At 36.2% G+C, this 20831-nt stretch overlaps 2 protein-coding genes across 3 annotated transcripts; one reads left to right on the forward strand and one right to left on the reverse strand.

The window, feature by feature from the left end:
- LOC112569872 (RNA-binding protein 25-like) lies at positions 1–17023 on the reverse strand. Of its 2 annotated transcripts, XM_025247910.1 has the most exons (20): positions 16782–17023; positions 16243–16321; positions 15149–15186; positions 14741–14827; positions 13989–14081; positions 13410–13467; positions 12587–12678; positions 12142–12194; positions 11857–12098; positions 11327–11388; positions 10520–10600; positions 6094–6386; positions 5636–5729; positions 5223–5312; positions 4153–4226; positions 3593–3743; positions 2588–2930; positions 1248–1603; positions 881–1027; positions 1–170 (listed from the first exon to the last, which is right to left on the reverse strand). In XM_025247910.1, exons 2-20 carry the CDS (start codon positions 16313–16315, stop codon positions 78–80), a joined length of 2520 nt encoding a protein of 839 aa, XP_025103695.1. In that variant the 5' UTR covers positions 16316–16321; positions 16782–17023; the 3' UTR covers positions 1–77. The 2 variants fall into 2 exon arrangements, with proteins under 2 accessions (XP_025103695.1, XP_025103694.1); XM_025247909.1 differs by lacking the exons at positions 14741–14827; positions 15149–15186; positions 16243–16321; positions 16782–17023 and having other exon boundaries at positions 11327–11385; positions 11857–12194; positions 13989–14072.
- A 1585-nt stretch (positions 17024–18608) lies between these two features.
- On the forward strand, positions 18609–20374 carry LOC112571021. The gene is made up of 3 exons (XM_025249800.1): positions 18609–18649; positions 19183–19614; positions 20087–20374. Exons 2-3 carry the CDS (start codon positions 19333–19335, stop codon positions 20264–20266), a joined length of 462 nt encoding a protein of 153 aa, XP_025105585.1. The 5' UTR covers positions 18609–18649; positions 19183–19332; the 3' UTR covers positions 20267–20374.
- The last annotated feature ends 457 nt before the right edge of the window (positions 20375–20831 follow it).

Genomic DNA, 20831 nt, shown 5'->3' on the forward strand with positions numbered 1-20831 from the left:
TTTTGTTAACTTCTTTATTCAACAAGAATAAAAACATACATCCTTTCACACTTTCAGTCTGTTTTCCTCGGAAACTATTATTTCACCAGTCCAAGCTTTTTGGCTTCAGTCTCATAAACTAAAAGTCTCCACATTTTGACAACAAATACTTCTGCTTCCTCATCCAGCACCTGTGGAGGGAAAAATTCATGAGTGATAAAATCTTTTTACCAGGAAGCATGACTACAACAACTTATTGCAGCACAATCTGGCCTGCATCGTGCTGTCTACTACCAGTAAAAACTGGACAGTCATTTGAGTGAGATTTTTAAAAGTGTCAACTGTCAGGTACACTACAATCAAATATCAACATAATTTCACCAAAAAGTGATACATGAATTTTTAATCTATAATTATGCTCATCTGATTTTGATGAAAAATCCAAAACCTATTTTTGCTTAAAATTTGAAAAAAATGTACATATCTGTTCTGATCAGAATTTAACAAAGCATTTTCATCATGATCATGTATATACTTTTGTTGTTAACATACCAATTTAATATTTTACAATTGGGTGTTTTGTTGTATTTGATCACACTTAAAAATTTTAAGCTTTAAATCAACTGTTTGTTTTGATTAATATGCATATTTTAAATAAAATTGGGAATTCTTTTAATTTGTTCTTCATGATGGACCCTACCGCTGCTTCTTTTGCATACATTATTTCTTTTAGGTTTACAAAGAATTTCTTGCAGATCACAGTTTTTAAAAAATGTTAATTAGAATAGCATAGGTGGGAGGATGTGTTTTAAAACTTTGGTGCTAAAAGCACATATAAAATGCAGCGATTTCAGTGGAGTTAGCTATTATATTCGCACAGAGGAAATGTTTGTAGACTTACCATTGCCACATCATTCTGTATACTCTGAGGGGAACTATGAGCAACAACCTTCTGGCAAATGAAGTCCGTCAATGTCGGCTCTTCCTCTCCAATGTATTCAACAATCTTTTTTGTCACCCAAGGCTTGATGCGTTTGTCCATCAGAGCCTGAAGAAAGATTAAAACAGCTTTTCCTTTTACTCATAAGCATGTCTGGTATATCGCACCTCTAATAACCTGACTCTTCCTCACATCTTTCATGCCAGATAAGTTCTGAGCCAAGGTGTAGTAATCTGACAAAAAGGGGGGTTGAACTGGTAAAGTAGTGCTGTGAAGTGTTTGGAGTTTATGAAATGTCAAGAATGAAAGATGCATAAGACAATCAGACCTGGTCCACAATGCTCCAATCTAGTGGAAAGTTGAACAACTCTTCCTTGGCTGTAGGTATACTCTCAATCAAGCCCTTGATGCGCTGGCGTTTCTCTTCTGCTGTCGTTGGCTTCTTTTCTTCCCCTACACCAGCTTTGTCATCGTCATAGTCCAGAGGAATAAGTTTACGACGTTTTCCTTCTGATGGCTGTTCATCATCATCTTGGTTGAAAACATCTCCAACTGTCAACTTCTTGCGTTTGGCATTTGCCCCACCCATAACGATCGGTGCTGCTCCTAAGGACATACCGCTACCACTTGAGGGGGCTGGCGTATGACCAATGCTTCCACTTTCACTTGGGCTGCTCACTGCACCTATAACAGCAAAACGAATAATTTTTTTGCCAATATATACATACATGCTGTAATATACTTAACAATAGATCACTACCTCTGCTCTTGGATTTAGATAATGTATCAAATAACATAGCTTCAATAATTTTTTCAAATTTTATTAAAGAACACAAGTGCTCAGCAAAATTCACTGGAAATAGAGGGTAAAGTATCACAAAAACACATCCCGGAGGTATTTTATGACAAAGAGGCATGAGAAATAATAATGCTTTTCTCTTAAACTAGTGTAGACAGGGACGTCATCTGGAGGCTGATGATCAAACACATCGTCAGTCTTTGTCTTGGCAGGTAAGAGTGCTGATGTGTTATATCTTGAAAATTAAGTAATAATTACGTACTCGTATGTTGGGAATTATAATTTTGAAATGAATTTAACCTAAAGAGAACCTAAACATAAAGAAAAAACCAAATATAAAGAAAAAATGTTGCACTTGTGTGGTCCTTTAAAATGGCTTTATCCAAACTTGCTACCCCTACCCCTGTGAAAAGCACATTTATTCTTGAAATTAAGACACAGAATATGAATCTGGAAATGCAAACACCTACAAATCCTACACCATCTCTCAGCACAAGTTTACTACAAAAGATTACCAGCAAAGTGGTTAACTGGCTGTAGTTTTGAATGTTTGTGGGTCAGCAGTCGTTACTTCTCCTTTCTTTGCTTGTTGCCAATTTAAATTAAACTTCATTAATATAACGATTCATGAGTGAACAGCACAGAAGAAAACTTTTTCTCATTTTGTTCCTTTCTTAACTGCTCATTAATGCGCACCACAGATTTGCTCACTCTTTGCAATGTGATAAGCAGACTTCATGTTAAAAGTACTCTTCCTGCTGAATGCAAAATCTCCTTAACATTAATGCCAATCTCAATAAGTGGGGTCGTCTGAAATCATAAATATTAAACCTCAATTATAAAAGCAGTCAGTGCGCAGCGTTGCTTACCCAGTTTAAGGGAGCCAAAACCCAATTTCATAGGTTCTTCTTTTAGAGAAGGCGCAAAAGCTGACTGTGATGATGAATCCTCTTCCATAAAGTGACCTGGAGCACTTAATCGTGATGCATCATCATCTGTGACTGGCGTGTTGGTTTCTGAAAAAGTCTTAGGAGCAGAATCTATTGGCCGAGTTTCACGCAAAGTGCTTGGAGTCAGTTTGGGCTTGACTGGCTTCTCATCTTCAGACTCCTCCTTCACCTGAGCTCGATCAGAAACTTCAGATGAAGCACGTTCAGCCACCTCAACTAGCTGTAACCTTGGCCTGAGATGTTCTTCCCGCTCTCTCTCAATCTGTAGAGTGTAAGCATGCATGTGAATTTATATGACTAGTTTCTAGGACTCATTGGCATCACTTCATCACCATACACCTTAAACAGCTGAAATTAGTATCATTAACAAAATTCAAGAATATGTTATTGTCATTAACACATGTGAATACTTAAGTGCAATGTAAACCAATGATTTCTTGCTTTTTAAGAAAGAAGGTCTGCAAGCCCCCCCAATGCCCCAGTTTATTTTGAAAAGTGTTCATGCATATTTTGCACTCAATAGCAGACAATAACAGAGTGACCTCTAAACAAAACATATTCCCCTTTCACTTGTAAGCGAACTGCCCAAACTGTATACAACATTTTGTGAAAATGTATAAAGATGTGGTGTAACTAAAACGACCATTCACATTTTTTTCCCACCTTAAAAGAAGTTAAAAGATTTTCTTTAAAAAGATATTGCTTGTGACTGATCATTTGTGCTGAATTGTGATTATTTGCAACTGAATTTCTAGTGGTTTATGAAATCAGATTGGTAGCCTCCTCTCAGTTAAGCCTTACTTTGCCATGATGTAATATGAAAGTTCTAACAGATTTTTTCACTCCTTTTTTTCCTTCCACCGTTCACTTCTCAACCTACAATGTAACAATGCTCAACATTCACAATGTATAAAGAACAGTTACCCGGGCAAGTTCTGCTTCTGGGTCAGGATGTCCCTGGTCAAGCAACTTTCTTTTAATTTCTTCCAGTTCCTCTTTTTCTCTTTGTCTGTCACGGGCATCTGCTTCTTTTTCTTTCTCTCTTTCTTTCTGGCGTCGTAATAGCGGGCTGCCCCTGATGATCGAAAATAGTCACCGTCAAACAACACTAAATGCCAGTGGGGGGTTTGATTTTAGATTTTTTAAAAAATGTCATTGACAACAAAAGTTATCGTGTTCAGCCCTTCTTTAGATAATTAAAAAAAAACTTTCATCCACTTCCAATTCATATTTGTTCAAAATTTTAAATCACTTCAGATCAAATATTTCTGTCTTAAAGTAATCACTTTTCCATAACTATGATGATCTGTAACAACTTTCAGTATAATCAGCAGCATCAGTACCAACAAGTCTTTATAAGAACATTCCTAAAAAAGAGTAAAAACCTGTTCTATGAAAAGTTTAAGAAAACTAGATCATTCAGGTTTGTTAATTACAACTGGTCAAATTACGGGATTCAATAGTAGAAATTGTTGCGCTCTTACTTGTAAAACTTTGGGTCATCTCGCAAGTCATCATAGTCTTCTAGGAATTCCTTCAAGCGCCTTGCCTCTCGTGACTGCAACATTCATCCATCTGAGGTAATAATAAAGGAAGGCGCAGAATGATGCAACACAAGAGACTATCAATTTATAATTTTTAATGTCTTGTTGGGAGAATTTTTCCACCTGTTATTGGGCTGCCAATTCTGTGTACCTGCATGCAGGACCAGCAGATTAAAGCTGTCCTTTGTTGTTTCGATCGTGCAACTTCTCAATATTACTGTGTACGAATGAATGCAGTTTTCTGAACCATAAATGCATAAGTCCGTTTGGCAAATAACGATATATTGTGGTACTGTTTTATCTTTTAATATCGAGCTGCCCTAAATTGGGATAAATAGTCTTATCTCAAATATTCCAACATTTTTTCGGAACATGGTATTTCCCAGTAGTTGTTTTAATTCTTTGAATGGTCAATACATTTCGATTTTACAACTTCTGAAAATGTTTCTCACTCCAAGATTTATTCTTTTCATTCATAAATCAAAAGATATACAACAAATTATGCGTCAATCACAACTGAGTTGGAATGTATCAACAAATGTAAGCCATTTTGATGACGGAAGTGCTCCCTGTTAGGGTTAAAAAACCAAACGGATCACATTGTTTTAAATTGCAAGCCAATAGCCATGAACAATTCAGAAAAGGGTGACCCAGTAAAATGCTGAAAGTGGCTTTGAAACTATTTCTAACATAGGCCTTTCACTTGTGTAGTGGAGTTAGGGGAGAGAATGCCTATTCCAACAGTAGACAACACATCAGGCTTAGCACAATCAGCGTGCGTAACCAAGGTTAAAGAAAATAAATTTTTGGTATCAGTGACAGAAAGTAGTTAAGGATAGGTGTGAAAAATAAATTTAACATTAAAACGCATACTTTGTAATAAAAACCCACGCTAACGTTATGCATATCAAAATCTGACATTATCTCAAATTAGACCAAGTCACTCCAAATCTATTTTCTTGAGCTGCACCTGACCTTAACTTTTGACAAAGACTAAGACTGCTCCTTACCTCTTCAGCTTTTCGCTCTTCCTCCCTCTCCTTTTCCTTTTCATATTCTCTGGCCTTTTTCCGTTCACGCTGTTCCCAGTTCTTTAGGCGCTGAAATAATAAAAAAAACTTGTTACTATACATTACAATGGTGGATATACCTTAAATATTTATTGCTGCTGTTCTGTGGGGACAATTCTTTTCCATTAAAATTTATGTATTTCATGTTAGATTATCTAGATACAAAACAAGTTTTTTTTTTTTTTTTTTTTTTTTTGCATTTACTTTGTTGTAATCACTTTCAGATTAATGACAATTTCTTACCTGACACCCAATCACTCCCAACAACTCCACAATCATGCATTTCTAGATTCATAACGGGGTGAGACATAGTGTACATTTCCCTTTATTGCTACGCATATCAAGCTTCCAACCTCCTGGTAAGCAGCCTCCTTCTCTCTCAGCTTTTTTTCAAGTTTTCGTCGTTCATAGGCTTCCTCTTCCTCCTCAATTTCTCGTTCTTTCCTTCTAGAAACATTTACATAAAATAATACATTTTGCTTCAGACTTATTTCAACACGTTAACTGGAAACCACACAAGTACCCAAAACAACATACACATCTCTTGCTGTCTGGTTTACATGCTTCAAACAACATATATCTATACTTGCATTGTGCCTACAGAGTGACTGTCACAAAGGGAACTTATTTTCAGTAGAAGGTGATTTGCTTACTAAAAATAAAAATATACATTTAATTGGGTATATCCTAAATAAATTTCTAATAAAAGTCATGTTCACAAAGCTCTTAAGTGAATATATTGATATAAATTATTAAAAAAGAACACTCCAAAAGTTAATGTTTCCAGCAAACAGGAAGAAAGAAAACTAACTTGTCTCGAGAACTATCCCTCGATCTCTCTCTTGAAGGTGACCTCTGGCGTCTTCTTGAGCGACCACGTGAACTGGACCTAGAGCGAGAGCGCGTCCTCTCACGTTCTCGTTCTAATTCTCTTTTACGCTCTCTTTCCTCTCGCTCTCGTTCCCGTTCCCGCTCTCTTTCACGTTCCCTCTCCCTCTCTCTTTCCTTTTCCCTTTCTTTTTCCCGGTCTCGTCTACGCCTAACTTCTTCCATGCGCATATCTCGTTCTCGTCTTTCCTTTTCTTTGTCTTCTTCTTCATCATCCTTTAAACAATAAAAAAGAAAAGGGAACAAACTTTTAGTAAAATCTTTTACAAAATTTCAGTTTATGCAATAATACACAGCCATCTACAAGATTATTCCAACTGACATATCTGGGGGAATTCAGGACTGCACAAGTCAGCCTACATGGCTTTCTTCTATAATAACGAAAATTTAACTGCAACCAATTTATTTTTAGTTGAGCTACAAGAAATATACATAGAGACAGTTGGAATATCTTGTTATGATTTATTTACCCATTGCTATGTCTCTCAGCCAAAGCTCTAAATCAAAAACATATCAGATCATTAGCAAAGATTACTAAACTGGGAAAAAGAGAATGCTTAACCCTTCCACAGCCAAGCTTGCAACATTAATAGCATTAAAGAAAACCAATAAACGCTGGACTGTTACATGTGCTATTAAAACAAAATAACTGATATCTGCCTATAACATGCCCACACATCTGCACATGCTGTTAGTGTAGGTAACCTTGTATACTAACACACACTAACAATCATCCAATCACAACTTTTAATAATAAAAAAATGGCAGCACATTAAACCAGTAAAAGTATCCATAAAGCTCTTTTGTACCACTCCCTATTATCTCTTAATAATTAAGACTCATTATTCACATGCTGTCAACATTTACAATTGTGGTAAGGACTTTGCTCCTTAATCACTGCAAGGCACAAGTCAAATTTACATAAATAATGCATTCCAAAATGACCGTGCATAATTTTAATATTTGTGTTAATCAAAAACAGTCTAATAAGCAATATTAATTAGCACATGAGCATTACTCCTTATATCAGTCGACAAAGCTGTCAATAGTTGTGACTATAGTCAATTAATAAGTTTGCATGCTCATCTTTCCCTTCAGATTTACGACACTCTCCATCCTTATTGGTTGTTCTGATTACTCTTTGTCTTCTATGTTTGTCTTTTATTACCTGTATGCATAAATATTTCTGCTCTCTTTGTATTCTACCTCCTACTTAAGTGATGACAGCATGCTCATTCATTTAATATTTTTTATTTCAATAACAATACCAAATTTTTTCACACTGACTGTCAATATGCTAATCTCATAATGAGCAAGAATTTTTGTTCTCAGGATATAATCTTTTGAGTCCATTAACGCCAGCTGAACTGCTTGGTTGTGTTTTAGCTGGATGCTTGTACAATATTTTAACAATTTAACACAAGCAAGCAATAAAGATGAGACTTCCTGAGAGCGAGGACAAAGGCACCCTGCCTCCGTGCTAATGTATTCAAAAATCCCTTGCAGGTACAAACACCCAAAGTGTTTCGAATCCTACTACTTGTTGGCAAAGAAAAGAAACTGACAACAGCTGCTCAAGCACAGTATTTCTGCAAGATGTATTTTAATTTTTAGATTTAATTTAAAAAGAGAAAAGCGCCACATAATCATCTCTACAGACATAAGATTTGGCTGCTGGTTAAAGAGTTTGCATACCAATTTACCACAGAATTCATAAACTTTTCAATGTTCCTAGATTTGAATTTGCAAACAATATGTTTATCCTAAGAAAGTTAATCATGAAAAGCTTTGACTGAGATACAAATAGCAAAGACTGAAAGTCATTCTTGGGCATGACCTTTGGCATCAATCTTAACCACAAAACCAAAGCCGAGTCTACACATTGGTGTACATCACCACAGGTCCTCCCCGCCTCCATGCCTGGTGGTTGGCGTCCGCCATTAGATGTTCCTCCATTTTGGCTCTACGTAATCGAATGACATTTTCCTCGATACAGGTCGCTGCTTATGACACAAAAGCAAAGTTATGCTCTCCTGGACCCCACCCACCCTCTCTACACTAGCATCATCATTTCCTTCACTGCTGTGCACATAAGATCAACATCCACAGTGAAGTGCTTCATGTTATCAATGATCAACAATGGCTCCAAATAACACAACACTTTAGAAAGGGATTTCCCCCGGAAAGAGGTGGGGAACACAGACAAAAATTTCTGTAAAAAAGCAAACAAAACCTTCCTTCACAAAAAAAAAAAAAAAGTAGCAGCACCTGTTCATCAACTGAAGTCTTCACATGCTTCAAATATATCAAAGGCTTAGGGAAGTGTAGAATATGCAAATCATGTTTACATTAGATTCTTATGCTGAGGGTACGTGCAAATCAACACACATACTGCTAATATCTGTCCTATTTGCTTTAATATACATGTATATGGAATTCATCATTCCACGTCAAACACTAGAACAAGCTAATCTTTTCCCTATCTAAAATATCACCCAAAATTGTGTTTGCCCTTGATGCTGAAAATGCTGGCTCCCTAATGCTCTTACCATGCTGTGCTGGAGTACTGCAGTGACTAAGAAAAGGGAGCTTGAGCTGGTAGCAGTAAACTGGACATTGTGGTAGAAATCTAAGTAAAACTGTAGATCTGTGCTCATCACAATTCTTAAATTTGCATGGCAAAAGGTGACAGAGAGGACAGGACGGAGGGGATGGTTATGTCAACACTGCACAAGACTCACCGAAAAATGCATTTGTAGACTGAAGTAAAGGTACTAAGCAATTTCGCCATTTCCGGCTCATTTCAAAGTAAAATATTAGCCTGCAAGGCAATTTAACATCTGAAGGTAGCTGTGCAATGCTATTCAAGCAAGAATTAAAAGAAAATACAAGAAAGCCAATACAATCACATCAGACACCTATATCCAAAAGTCAAGGCACCCACCTCTGGAAACACAATCTGTAACATGGACTAAAGAGCAGCAAAAGTAATTGTAGAGGCACTAACCTGTTTATTTCTTGGCTTCTTTTTTCTTCTTGCTTTAAATGTAATAAATTACCTAAACACCTAATCTTCACCAGTCATAGTGGTCTTCTTAAATGTCTATGCAAATGCCTACAAATAACAGAATTTAGGATACCCACCATTCTGAAGGTTTTGGTTACCTTCTGCAATTCACTTCCCAGTCAATAAAGCAAATAGTTTGTGCCACTGATCAAATAAGAATCACAATGCTGCTAATATGCTGTAATTTACTTCCTTTTGCATACTGCATAACAAAGCCGTATTTTTTCATCCAGGTTGTCTCATTTTATGGACATATTAGTACTCACCATTAGCTCTCTGTTGTAATGAAGAATTCAAAGTGAGCAATATTGAATATACAGTGATTTATCAAACACTTACCCAGGAAGAGCATTTATTTAACTTGATTTCATGATGCACAGGTCACTTGCACTTAGAGGCATCTAGTAATTTTACAAGCAACGAAATGAAACCTATTAATTTCATGTCAGAGACAAGTATGTACAAAATTCTGCTTTTAACCAAGAAGAAAAACAAAAACACTCCCTTTAAGAAAGCTGTTATATTACTTAAGTTTGAAGGCTTTGATTACAGCTTAAGTTGTACCTCAATGTAAATTTTAAGGGTCTTTTAAAGAAAAAGATAAATTTGTTAAACAAATTCATTTCTCATTATGATGAGGCTTCTTAAGAAATTTTAAGAAAAAAATTTCTACATGAATTAAAAGAAAAAGTCTGAAACAGAAGCATAGCTCAAAGAAATTTTAACTGTTGTGTTTACGTTGCTCACATATCCGATGTCACTCTTTTAAAAATCTTTTATGTTTCAATATACATCTTAATATTTTTGCACTGAGGACAGAATAAAAAGGAGGTAAAAAAAAAAAACCTTAAGTGCTTTTAAAGCTACGAAGAGCAAAGAAACATAACTTCGTTTTAAAATTCTTTTTTATCAAAGACTTTTTGTGTAATCATGCAAACAAAAGACTCAAGGAAAACTAACTTTATCAATGACTAAAATGTTGTGCTCCTTTGATTCTCGCAGTAGTAATAACTGTTGTTTAAAAAGGAAAAACATCTGCAGCAAAAATGTCTTATTCTTGCGAGTTTGGTTTTGATTTAAAATGTCAAACTGGACACCACAAAAATGTCTTCATTTATATATATAATTTTTTAAAAAGCCATCGCAATGCTGTAATCATCTCGGGACAGATATAATGGTTGTTCCACTTGTCTCTGCAAAAATCAACAACAGTCTGAAAAGCCTCTAACATTTTTTTTTAAAAGCTACTAAATACTGAACATAACATTACTCATAGCCTCACCTTGTGTAGATCTCGAAACATGCGAATTTCTCTGTTGATAATGTCACGCTTCTCTTCCTCTAAATCCATGTCTTCAAAGCCCTGTCAACAAAAATTACACTTTAATCTCCATGCCATTTGTTAGATTTGCTTACCATCTTTCTAGGACAAAATTTTAAAATTAACAAACACTATACAAGCAGAATAAAACGGTTAGCGCTGTTATCACCAATACAGTGAAGTATTTCTCGTCTCGGGCACGCGTTCTTTCTCTGCACGTGGGCATCTGTTTAAGGGCTGCTGCTCTCCGCCAAGGACGGTCCCAAGCCCGGCCGGTTGGCGTGGCGTAAAAACAAATCCTTGCTACTAAAAACATCGACAACAGTAAACTGTCGTCGATGGCCTATGCACCTGGAGGTGCGAAGGGCAAAAAACAAAAAAAAAAAATACAAGCAGAATAAAACAGATGTATCTGTCTTTTCTTTGCAAGTCATCACCAGTTTTTATGGTATTATCTACCTCTACAGGCAATATAACTTTAAACTGTAACCCAGATCCAATAAAATGATTTATTATGTACATCAGGCAAAGGTATTTTATTGAATCATAATAAGTTTATTTATATAGCAGTTTTTTTCCCCACAATTAAAGGTGGAATCAAAGCGCTTTACTAAAAACAAACAAAACAAAGACATAATAATGGATCTGATAAATTTTTTTCAGAATATTTAATTTTATTTTTAGAATAGTAATAATCATGCTCCACTGAATGCTGGCATAACAAACAATTGTGATCTCCCAGATAAGGTAATATAACAAGGAACTTACAATATCCTTTGGTTCTCTGTCATCTTTTTTCTTAACAGTGGTTTTCCCCTCTTTGTCTCCTGCTAAACAAATTTAATTATAATTTCAACAGAACCAACAATAAGTTAATGAATTTCATTCATAAAAAGAAGTAAAAGTAAGCAATCAAGCTAAAACTTTTAATAAAAATGAAACATTAATCACCAAGATTTTAAAAAAGTAAGGACAAATAAACTTTGCAAAGCTAATTCCCAAAAGAACTAATTACTTCTTTCCTCCCCTGCAAACAGTAGTTGATGTAATAGATATTTCTGCCATGAATCATAAACCTAACATTATGCTGTCTCTTGATGCAATTTTGTCTCACGATCTTCTCATCAAATGCTGGATAAATGTACATAATACATGCACTGTTACATTATTTGTACTAAATTTCTCCTTGGATACTTCATTTCCCTCTCCTCCACAAGCCTTTAAGAATAGTGCATATTGTAGGCTTATCCCATTACCACAAGACAACAGACATGTGCTTTAGACTACAAGAAATTTACCATTTTTAGATGCAGGTGGTTCTTTTGCTAGTTCAAAGGCATATTCGCGCATGATTGCTTCCAGACCAGCCTGGGCCACTCGATCTTCTCGTTTGCTGTTCTCATCTAGCTCCTCTGCACCTTCAGCTCCACTTTCTTCCCCTTCTTCCTTCTCAGACTTGTCACCCTTCTCTCCATTTTCTTTTGCATCAACTGTTTCCTTGTCCTTGTCAGTATCCTTCTCTTTATTTTGGTCCTTTTCCAGAGAGCTAGTGCCTGAAGTGTGTGCCATCTTCCTTTGTTTTCTTCTTTTTGCGGTATTCATCCAATAAAGTTTTGGTTTTTGCATCAACTTTAACCTAAAACCAAAGAACACATTCAAATGCAAGAAACAACTGTTCAGAGCAATTCATGAAAATTACACCAGCTGCTAGATGTACATTACTTAGCCAAAGAAAAAAAAAAAAAAAAAGGGGGGGGGGGGGAAATGGTCAAGTGTTCCACATCACCTGAGTTCAAATTTTGCAAATCTTCAATGCACAAAACCTATTATTTCTGTCCACTCTGGGTCAATATATAGCATCAAGATTCATTAAAACAGAACAGCCATTTCAACAGGTCCTTATGACAGAATCTCATAAGCAAGAGATACGAGGGTTTCATAGTGTCCTGTAAAATGGAAGAGCCTAAATGCAACATCTGATCTGAATACTCACTTAATAAAATGCAACCTTATTCTGAATTTACTTACCACGAGCCTCTTGTCTGCAATCTGCCACTCATTCAGAAGACGTATACATCGCAGGGTTGCCTCTGGACACTCGTACTCACAAAAACCAAAAGCTTGGAAATGGAGAAAAAAAAATCCCATTAATGCACATATTTATAAGCAGTGTTTTAGACCAGCCAGCAACTAAGGCTACAAAAAAAAAAAAAGCAGCTGGGCCTGTAAACAGGTGTCACATGCAGACAAGGAACTGAGTGCATGATGTTGTGGGATGGGTAGTGAGTTGTGGTAGGTCTTGTATTGTTTCGAGTACAAATGGCATCTTGTGTATGTCATTTGTTACACGTCACTTGGAGCAGGAAAAAAAGACATCACATATAAGAGAAAAGCAGTTGCTCTAAAAATGCCCAACTGGAAAAAATCGCCAAGGGCAAACATAACGGTCTTCTCTGCCATCTTCTTTGCGACTTTCTCAGAATTTGTGCCTCTTTGATTCTATTCACCTATAAATTTCTTCATCCTCATCTGAAGGGGGTTCGTCGAGCATTGTGTTGTAATACATCGTGCATATGCAAGGTAAGTGTATATTACAGGATGCCTTAAGAATAGTCTAGATGTAAGATTGCACTTTTTTATTCCTAATGCACCACTTGCTTTATCCTTATCTGTAGCTGCTTCTTGTTCTGCCTTATTTTTGTAACTTAGAATACTCCCATATAACTAACCAATGGGATATAATAAATAATGTTGAACTGCAGCAATAAATGAATTGCTTTATGACTTAGTATAATAGCTTTTGATTTGTTCACTTGAGAAATAAATATAAAAACTCATTTAGCATAGTTACCTTGCAATTTTCCAGATGCTCCCTGAACTCTCTTCCAACTGAGGACATTGCCACAGCGCTGAATAAAATAATTTATATTTTAAAAAAATGCATGTATATACACTATTCAAGAATACCAAATTTGTATAATTATATTCATACAAATATATTATGTTTAAATACTCATGATCATTCTTTAATTGGAAATAAATGGGATCTTAACTCCTCTCCAACTACCTCCTCCATCTAGTCATGATAAACTATACAATGTGAAAATGCTTCTGAAATTCTTATAGCCAAGACTTAACTCTTACCTACTTTACATAGAGAACAGCACACATGATAAAACCAAATTAAACCAAAAAATGCAATATATGACAATTTACAGCACACTCCAACCAAACTAGCTACAGCTACATGCAACTGCTCTTTTAAATATGGTTGAATGGCTGTCAAAAATCAAAAAATCTTCTAGAGGATTTCTAAGCTAAGGATTTACTCTTGGGACAAAAAACTCACTACACATACAACATAAGTATTGTACATCATTGCTATAGTGTGAAAAGGTCTGCTGCTTTGAACATACTAAAAGATAATCACCTGCAACATCTGTTTAATCATCATATCTGGAGCTCGCTCACTAATGTTGCCTACAAACACTGTGGTCACAGGTGGCTTCTCCTCGTTCTTGTCCTGTGATACATCAAGATCATTCAATAAGACGAAAAAAGTAATTTTGTTTAATCAACAAGTTAGTTAGGAATCAAGTGTGATATGATACTTCCATGCTGTTCAACAGTTTGCAAAATCCCCATGCACTGATAAAAAATTTTTTTTTTTGGTGTGGTAGTGGTGTTGGTTCCAGTCAACAGGAATAAATGGACATCAAACTATAACTTGAAAGAAATACTAGTATTTTTTCTGGCGGTTTATCATGTCAATTTGCACTTCTCCTTAGCTCCTATTAAAATTATAAAGCCTGTTACAGCTTCTTGCTCAACTCCTAAGCTGATGTGGTTTATGAACTATATGTGCTCAAATAAATTGCAAATAATGGAGAGGATCATGCACATTCTCTTACTGATATTATTTGACAAAACTATCCATATGTAGTTGTAACTTCAAAATTATTCATTTCAAAATATGTTATGGCCTTTATCTTTTGGAAATTTTTGAAGTATGCTATAAAATCGTTACAAAAATAAAAAAATTGCTTCAGTTAACTGCAAAAATCTTCAAATAAAATGTTTTAAAAAATATTAGCCACTAAAATAACCTCAAATTCGGGGCCATTTATAAACATCATCCTCGTTCTTCACAACTATGCTGATTAACAAATCTAATGATATTACCTTTGGAATGTCTTGAGGAATGAGCTTTTTCACCTGTTTCTGATGAGTAGGCATTACTGTTGGTGCCAAACCCATAGGTCGCATCATCTATTAACAAACAATCAACCCATCAGTGTTGAAATGCTATCGGCAACTTAAATGTAGCTAATTAAAAAATGCACAAATGCCAATCTGACATCAACAAAAGGTTTTTTATTTTTCCTAACTATGTTACCAATAAAATATTCTTCTTAATGATAAACTACACACAAAATGACAGCAGTAGGAAATTTCTATATCTTATGAAGGTTAAAGCCATGCTTTTGTCTAAGCACATGAAAATAAAAAAATCAAACTTTTAGATACAGGGTAATTGTAAAATGCTAACTAGAACTGTAGGTTAAGTCGTTCATAGTAACTAATGCTCACCGGAGCTGACATCATAGGCATGGGCATCATGTTCATACCTGAAACACAAAGTACGGATATCCAACATGCAAATGGGTACTAAAGATTTTCTGAAATGGTAGAAGCAACACTAAAAGTAAAAAGTTTAGTATTCAATGTTAATTTTAATAAAGGCACACTACAGCTTTAAGCTGTTTTTTTTAAACTGGTCATCACAATAACAAAGTTTCTAAGATTCTTCAACCCTGTTCTAGTCAATAGATATTGTTTACAATGAGACATACCATAGTAGGGTTTCCAAAAGGATAGATTATTATTGAGTTACAAGAATTTTGTTTTAAATTGTCTGGTAAACTACTTCAGTCCACTACTTCCCAAGCATTTATCAACTCACTGGAATCAACTTACCCAGAAAATCTCATAGATATATAATTCACAAAGAACTTATATTTTAAAAGCTTTTTTCTAAATTACTATTAGTCATATAATATAAATACTATTTGTATTTTCTTGCTCACATCAAACTGAGGCAAATACTCAAAATCAGCAAGTGTGGCAAACAGCCATCCTGCAGTCCAGAATGAGTAAGCAGTGAAAACCATTTTATGAATCTAAATAGCTAATAAAATTTATATGATAAACTTTACTTGCACCATCATCTTCCCTCCACCTACTACTGCCAAAGCAGGTCATGCTTCTTAACAAAATATTTTCAGGTATTTCTTTGGAAAGGACTTTCATAATTATTTAGATGGGGAGTGCTTTATTAAAATGACTGTCTTGAATATGATCTACCCCTGAAAAAAGAACTTTTTTGGTTTTATCACTCATGGCAGTGTTAACGCTTATGAATCTTTTGCAAACATAAACTTGACGCAACGCTATATGCTAAATATGCTAAAAAAAACAAATCATTATTAATTTTTATATCTAAGCTGGAATGGAACAATGTGTATGCTACAAATACTGCACACACGTAGTGTATAATCTATCTGCATCAATATAACTGCTGATATATAATCCGACTCTTACTTGCTTCTCCTGAACCGCGGTTTCGCCTAGCAATTATTTTTTCTCTCTCAATATTCAACCACCCTATTACTTTCATCACTTACCCATTGGTGCAAATGTATATCCCTGAGGCATCATACCCGGCATTCCGTAAGGTGGACGTGGAGGGAAAGACATTATAGTCTGAAAATATTAAAAACACACAGTAATATAAATATTCATTTGGCAATCAGGGTTAAGGATGGATCATTCATGATGATATTCTTATCTTCATCGAATGGTCATGCTCAGTGATTCGTCATGCTATCCAGCACATTTACGAAGCAAGTTTTTCTTTTAAACAAACCTAACCTTTGAGACCTAAGTATGCGCTAACTGAATAGTTAAAATATGGCAATACATCAATAAGAACAGTTAATGCACTTCATGTTAATGAGTCAAATCAGTTCACGGGCGTACGTTAGTTCTACCGCAAGGACTGAAAGTGTAGAATTGTAGATTACATTCCGTGACCTGAGTCACTATACCAAGAGTTACTACTTCAAAGTAACTACATTGTTACAGTGCTCAAAATTGTATTAGTGTAAAGTTTATATTGTGATTAATTTACTTTAATGAAACTATAAAACGTTAATGCACTTACAAATTCTGGCAAAGAATAAAGACACGGTTCACGCAAATACGCACAACTGCTTCCAGTAAGATGGCGGATCTTATGACGTCATGCGAAATCCTGGGATGTCTCAAACACAAACAAGTAACAGAGTCGCACGAATGTAGCCAAGTCGCAGTGCACGAGCCATAGATTATTGTTTCTTCGACACCCGGAAATTTCGTTAACAAAACTGTACTTGTATTTTATTTATCCAAACGTTCAGCAGACAAGTACCTTTCCACTACCTGCACTGATTATTCGTTTCGAAGAAAAGACCGAAAAAGGAATATAAACACTGTAAAATACATGGGATTAGATGTGGAGCGGGGAAAGCGCACCTGCATATCACGTGATATGCAAATAGCCCTTATGGCGTACCATGAGGCACTGGACTAGTCAGTGTTTTCAGTGGATGTTATGTGAGGTTAATACAATTTCATTTATCCACAAAGGCAATTCCAGATAGTGCTCGTACTAGCGCCCCCTTATCAACACGATGCACCAACCGCGACGACCGACGTGCCATTAGCGCGAACACGTACGGCGTATTTATTTATAATGGGCTCAAATCTGGGCTAGTAGTCTGACCTGGGTTCAACTCTCGTGTCGGGCACGGTGTTCTTTCTTTGCGTATGACATCTGTTTGCAGGGCTTATATATAGTTTCTGACACGTATCCAATCAATGAGCTCCATAGGTAAGACATCTGCATAAATAAAACTTATATGTAATATACGATTACATACAAACTGTGAAATGTCAATTAAAAATGTTAAAATACCAGATAAAATGCGAGCATAAATTTATTGGGTGATCATCCACATCCAGACTATGTGACTCAGATATATATATATGATATAGTTGCTGTTGGGTTTAACAGAATGTATTAAAGACAACTTATTTTAAGATGAGATCGAGTAGGGTGGAACATTTTATAGAGTATAATGTGTTACAAGGGTTTTGTATGCAAATCCTTTCTTTTCTTTATTTTAAAGTCAGCCTTCTTCGTGACAAGCTCACTTCCAGACCGTAGGAACGACGACGTCTGGCGCAGATTTTGAAGACTCGATAGCAGAAAATTCTTAATTGACCACTTAAATTCCAGTATTTATTAAATTTTTATTGAAAACTGAGGTTTTCAGACTCCACTGTCTCTGTTCCAAGCGCGCGCTCTTTAATGTACCCGAGAGGTTGTGTCCTTACGGTTGTGGTATGAAAAGCGTATTATACATACCCGGAGGTCTGCGCAATGTTCGGAATATCTTGTTGTGTGCAGTTTTGGTTTTCTTACAATTACAGTACCATCTGTCCTCGTGATCATTTTATTATGTTGATCCGTATATCTGCGTATGGTGAGTCAGTTTTTCTTGCAACCACAAGACGTTGGCACCAGGCAACTGTGCACGTGCGTGACAGATATAGATGCGGTACATCCTACAGGACCATGGGCTCCTCTACGAACTGATGGCGGAAGTCAGACTTTTGTCAAGCTGCACGAAGTTGTGGACGCTCTACAGATGACTGCCAGCTTTATTTCCAGAACTAAGATTGACACTGTGAACTACAAAAAAATGTTAAGAGAATTACTTATCTGCGTTTAGATGCCCGCAAACATTCGCCTACTGTACTCTGTGGGTCATGAAAAGATTGCCCGCATAAATGTAACAGCTTGGGAATTTAGTAATACTGTACTACTGTATACATGTTTAGTCTCGACAAAAAAAGCTTGTTCGGGTTAAGCTGTTGGTGTCTGATCGACTGTGACGAGGTCGAATATAAGTCATTCAGTGTCAGAGTTTGTCAGAACTCCAGCCATCTTTCTACTCCTAAGGCTTGTAACATCAACACTACATGAAGGTAAGATCATGACTTCAATAACTGATATCACAACCATAATAAAAAAAAATCCCACGTTGCTTGGCACTCTGGATGGATAACACAAAGATATTTTAAAATTAATTTTTAAATGTAGAGAAATAATATTTTTACTTTAATACTCGTCACAAATCGCACCGACTTTGACCTGTAAAAATTAGTTTCAGTCGCGAGAAAAAATGGTTTGCAAGATAAGGAAGGAAGAAAGAAAAAGTTCACAAGATTGCACTTCATCAGTCTCAGAATAATGGTTTAATCCTGAGATTCTTGTTTAACGTTTGCCTCCTTATTCGACGGCCATTTCATGTGTTTAAAAAAAATGATATGATACACAAACTCATACGAATAGCTCTGATTTTCGCTCGCTGGCTAGTTCATTCCTTCGTTTGGTTGGTTGCTTTTTATTTTGTGTTGTTGTGTTTTGTTTGTTTCTCTTTCCTGACGTTTTAGACAAGTTTTATTTGTTCTATTTTTTTTTTTTTACTTCTCTTCTCTTCTGTTCGTGCTTTATTCAGGGTGAGAACCTTGTCCATTATATACTCTTCTTTGCTGGATCAGCTTAAAACACCAAGCAGTCAAGCACTTCGAACATAGAGACTGGCAGATGACTGACTGCGTAGACGCTCTATAACATCTTCAGATATCAGAAAAATTTTACAAAGTCCATGGAGACGGAATCAGTTCGGGTACCTGCCGTGACCGACAAGGAAGAAAAGCTGTACCAGGCAGATGAGAATTACAAGGCATCTCAGGGAGATGTGCAGAGCGATGACAAAGCAGATACAAAAGAAGTCCAGAAACACAAAACACGTTTGATAGTTACAGCATTCACTGCTTTTGGGTGTTACACGTTTGTGTCAAAGGCCATAGGGAGCGTGATGTCACAGTATTTATACCAGCGTATTGTTTATGACTACTATAATGTTACTGACAACACAAAAACAACGGTAAGTTATTCCCCCACTCTCTCTCTCTCTCTCTGTAGCCTAGACACATTAGTATGCGTGCTTATTTTTCGTCTCTTAATTCACACTGACCAAAGTTCTAAATGGTTAAGGTGTGTAGGGAGTTAGTGTGTGAATGCGAGCCTGTGTTTTTTTGTGTGTGTTGAGAGAGAGTACTAAAACTTAAAATGTCTCCCCACATCAACTTCTATTTTTGTATTCGTTATGCACAGCTTGATGATATCAAGCGTGAAAAGTCTGACCACATGCTGAGATCTTCCGCTAAACAGTCATTGTCGTCGTCGGCATGGCTTATTGTTTACAGAAAACGCGAACACAAAACATTACAATACCATCTCCTTTTTTTTTAATTATAGAATACGTTTACGACATACAATACAGCGGGGTGGGGAGACAGGGAGAGGTAACGCTACGAAGCCTTGAAGCAGTAGTAACAAAGCATGCCAACATTCAGGTCCTATGTTCTCACGACAACGTCAACGACACAATGGCCGACACGAAAAACCGCATCGTGGCCGACACCTCTAGACTGATATTTCTCTTGGGCTACGCAACCTTCATTCCTACTCTCTTCCTTAGCTTCTTCATGGGTTCCTACTCCGACTACCTTGGGCGGCGGTATGTTCAGTTCTAAAGCTATTCTCTCTTAAACATATGCACATTTTGGCGCGCGCACGCGCGCACGCACGCACTCACACAGTGGCTTAAGAACAATGGATGCAGCCGCCCCTCAAAAAAAAAAGATACTGAGGAGGCAAGAATGGGAACGTCGTTCACGGTTAGCATCTCCCCCAGGTAAGAGAGTCAACAGGTGAACTATCTTAGCTATTATAAAGGTTTTCACTACTATTATCTTACCAAGGGGTGATTTCTCTCAGCCGTTTACTCCTGATGTAAATTATTTAGTGTTGTAGATTTAACTCAGTAGGAACCACAGATATTCATATAACAAAGCTCTAGTGGACAGATGGATGATGAATGCTTGCATTTATATAAGCCAATTCGTTTAAACTGATGTAAACACGATGTTACAAGAACCATGAGTACCTACCACTGGTATCTATATATATATACTTATATATTTGTTAAACGGTATTTGGTAATAGTAAAATGCATTGACTTTAAAACGGTATAAGACAGGACAAGGAGATTGGTTAAAATCGTGAAATGAAAGAAAGTTGAGATGAAAACGACGACGT

This window comes from Pomacea canaliculata, linkage group LG8 (genome assembly GCF_003073045.1).
Source record: "Pomacea canaliculata isolate SZHN2017 linkage group LG8, ASM307304v1, whole genome shotgun sequence".
In the NCBI taxonomy this organism is placed as follows: Eukaryota; Metazoa; Mollusca; class Gastropoda; order Architaenioglossa; family Ampullariidae; genus Pomacea; species Pomacea canaliculata.

Excerpts from the sequence above, each read along its gene's own strand:
- LOC112569872 (XM_025247910.1), bottom strand. The coding sequence starts at position 16,315 with ATGTCTTTCCCTCCACGTCCACCTTACGGAATGCCGGGTATGATGCCT. Across the intron at positions 12,679-13,409 it reads AGCATCTGGAAAATTGCAAG|CTTTTGGTTTTTGTGAGTAC; the intron begins GTAACTATGCTA and ends TCCATTTCCAAG. Across the intron at positions 4,227-5,222 it reads AAGAGCGAAAAGCTGAAGAG|TCACGAGAGGCAAGGCGCTT; the intron begins GTAAGGAGCAGT and ends TGAATGTTGCAG.
- LOC112571021 (XM_025249800.1), top strand. The coding sequence starts at position 19,333 with ATGGAGACGGAATCAGTTCGGGTACCTGCCGTGACCGACAAGGAAGAA. Across the intron at positions 19,615-20,086 it reads CTGACAACACAAAAACAACG|GTCCTATGTTCTCACGACAA; the intron begins GTAAGTTATTCC and ends GCCAACATTCAG.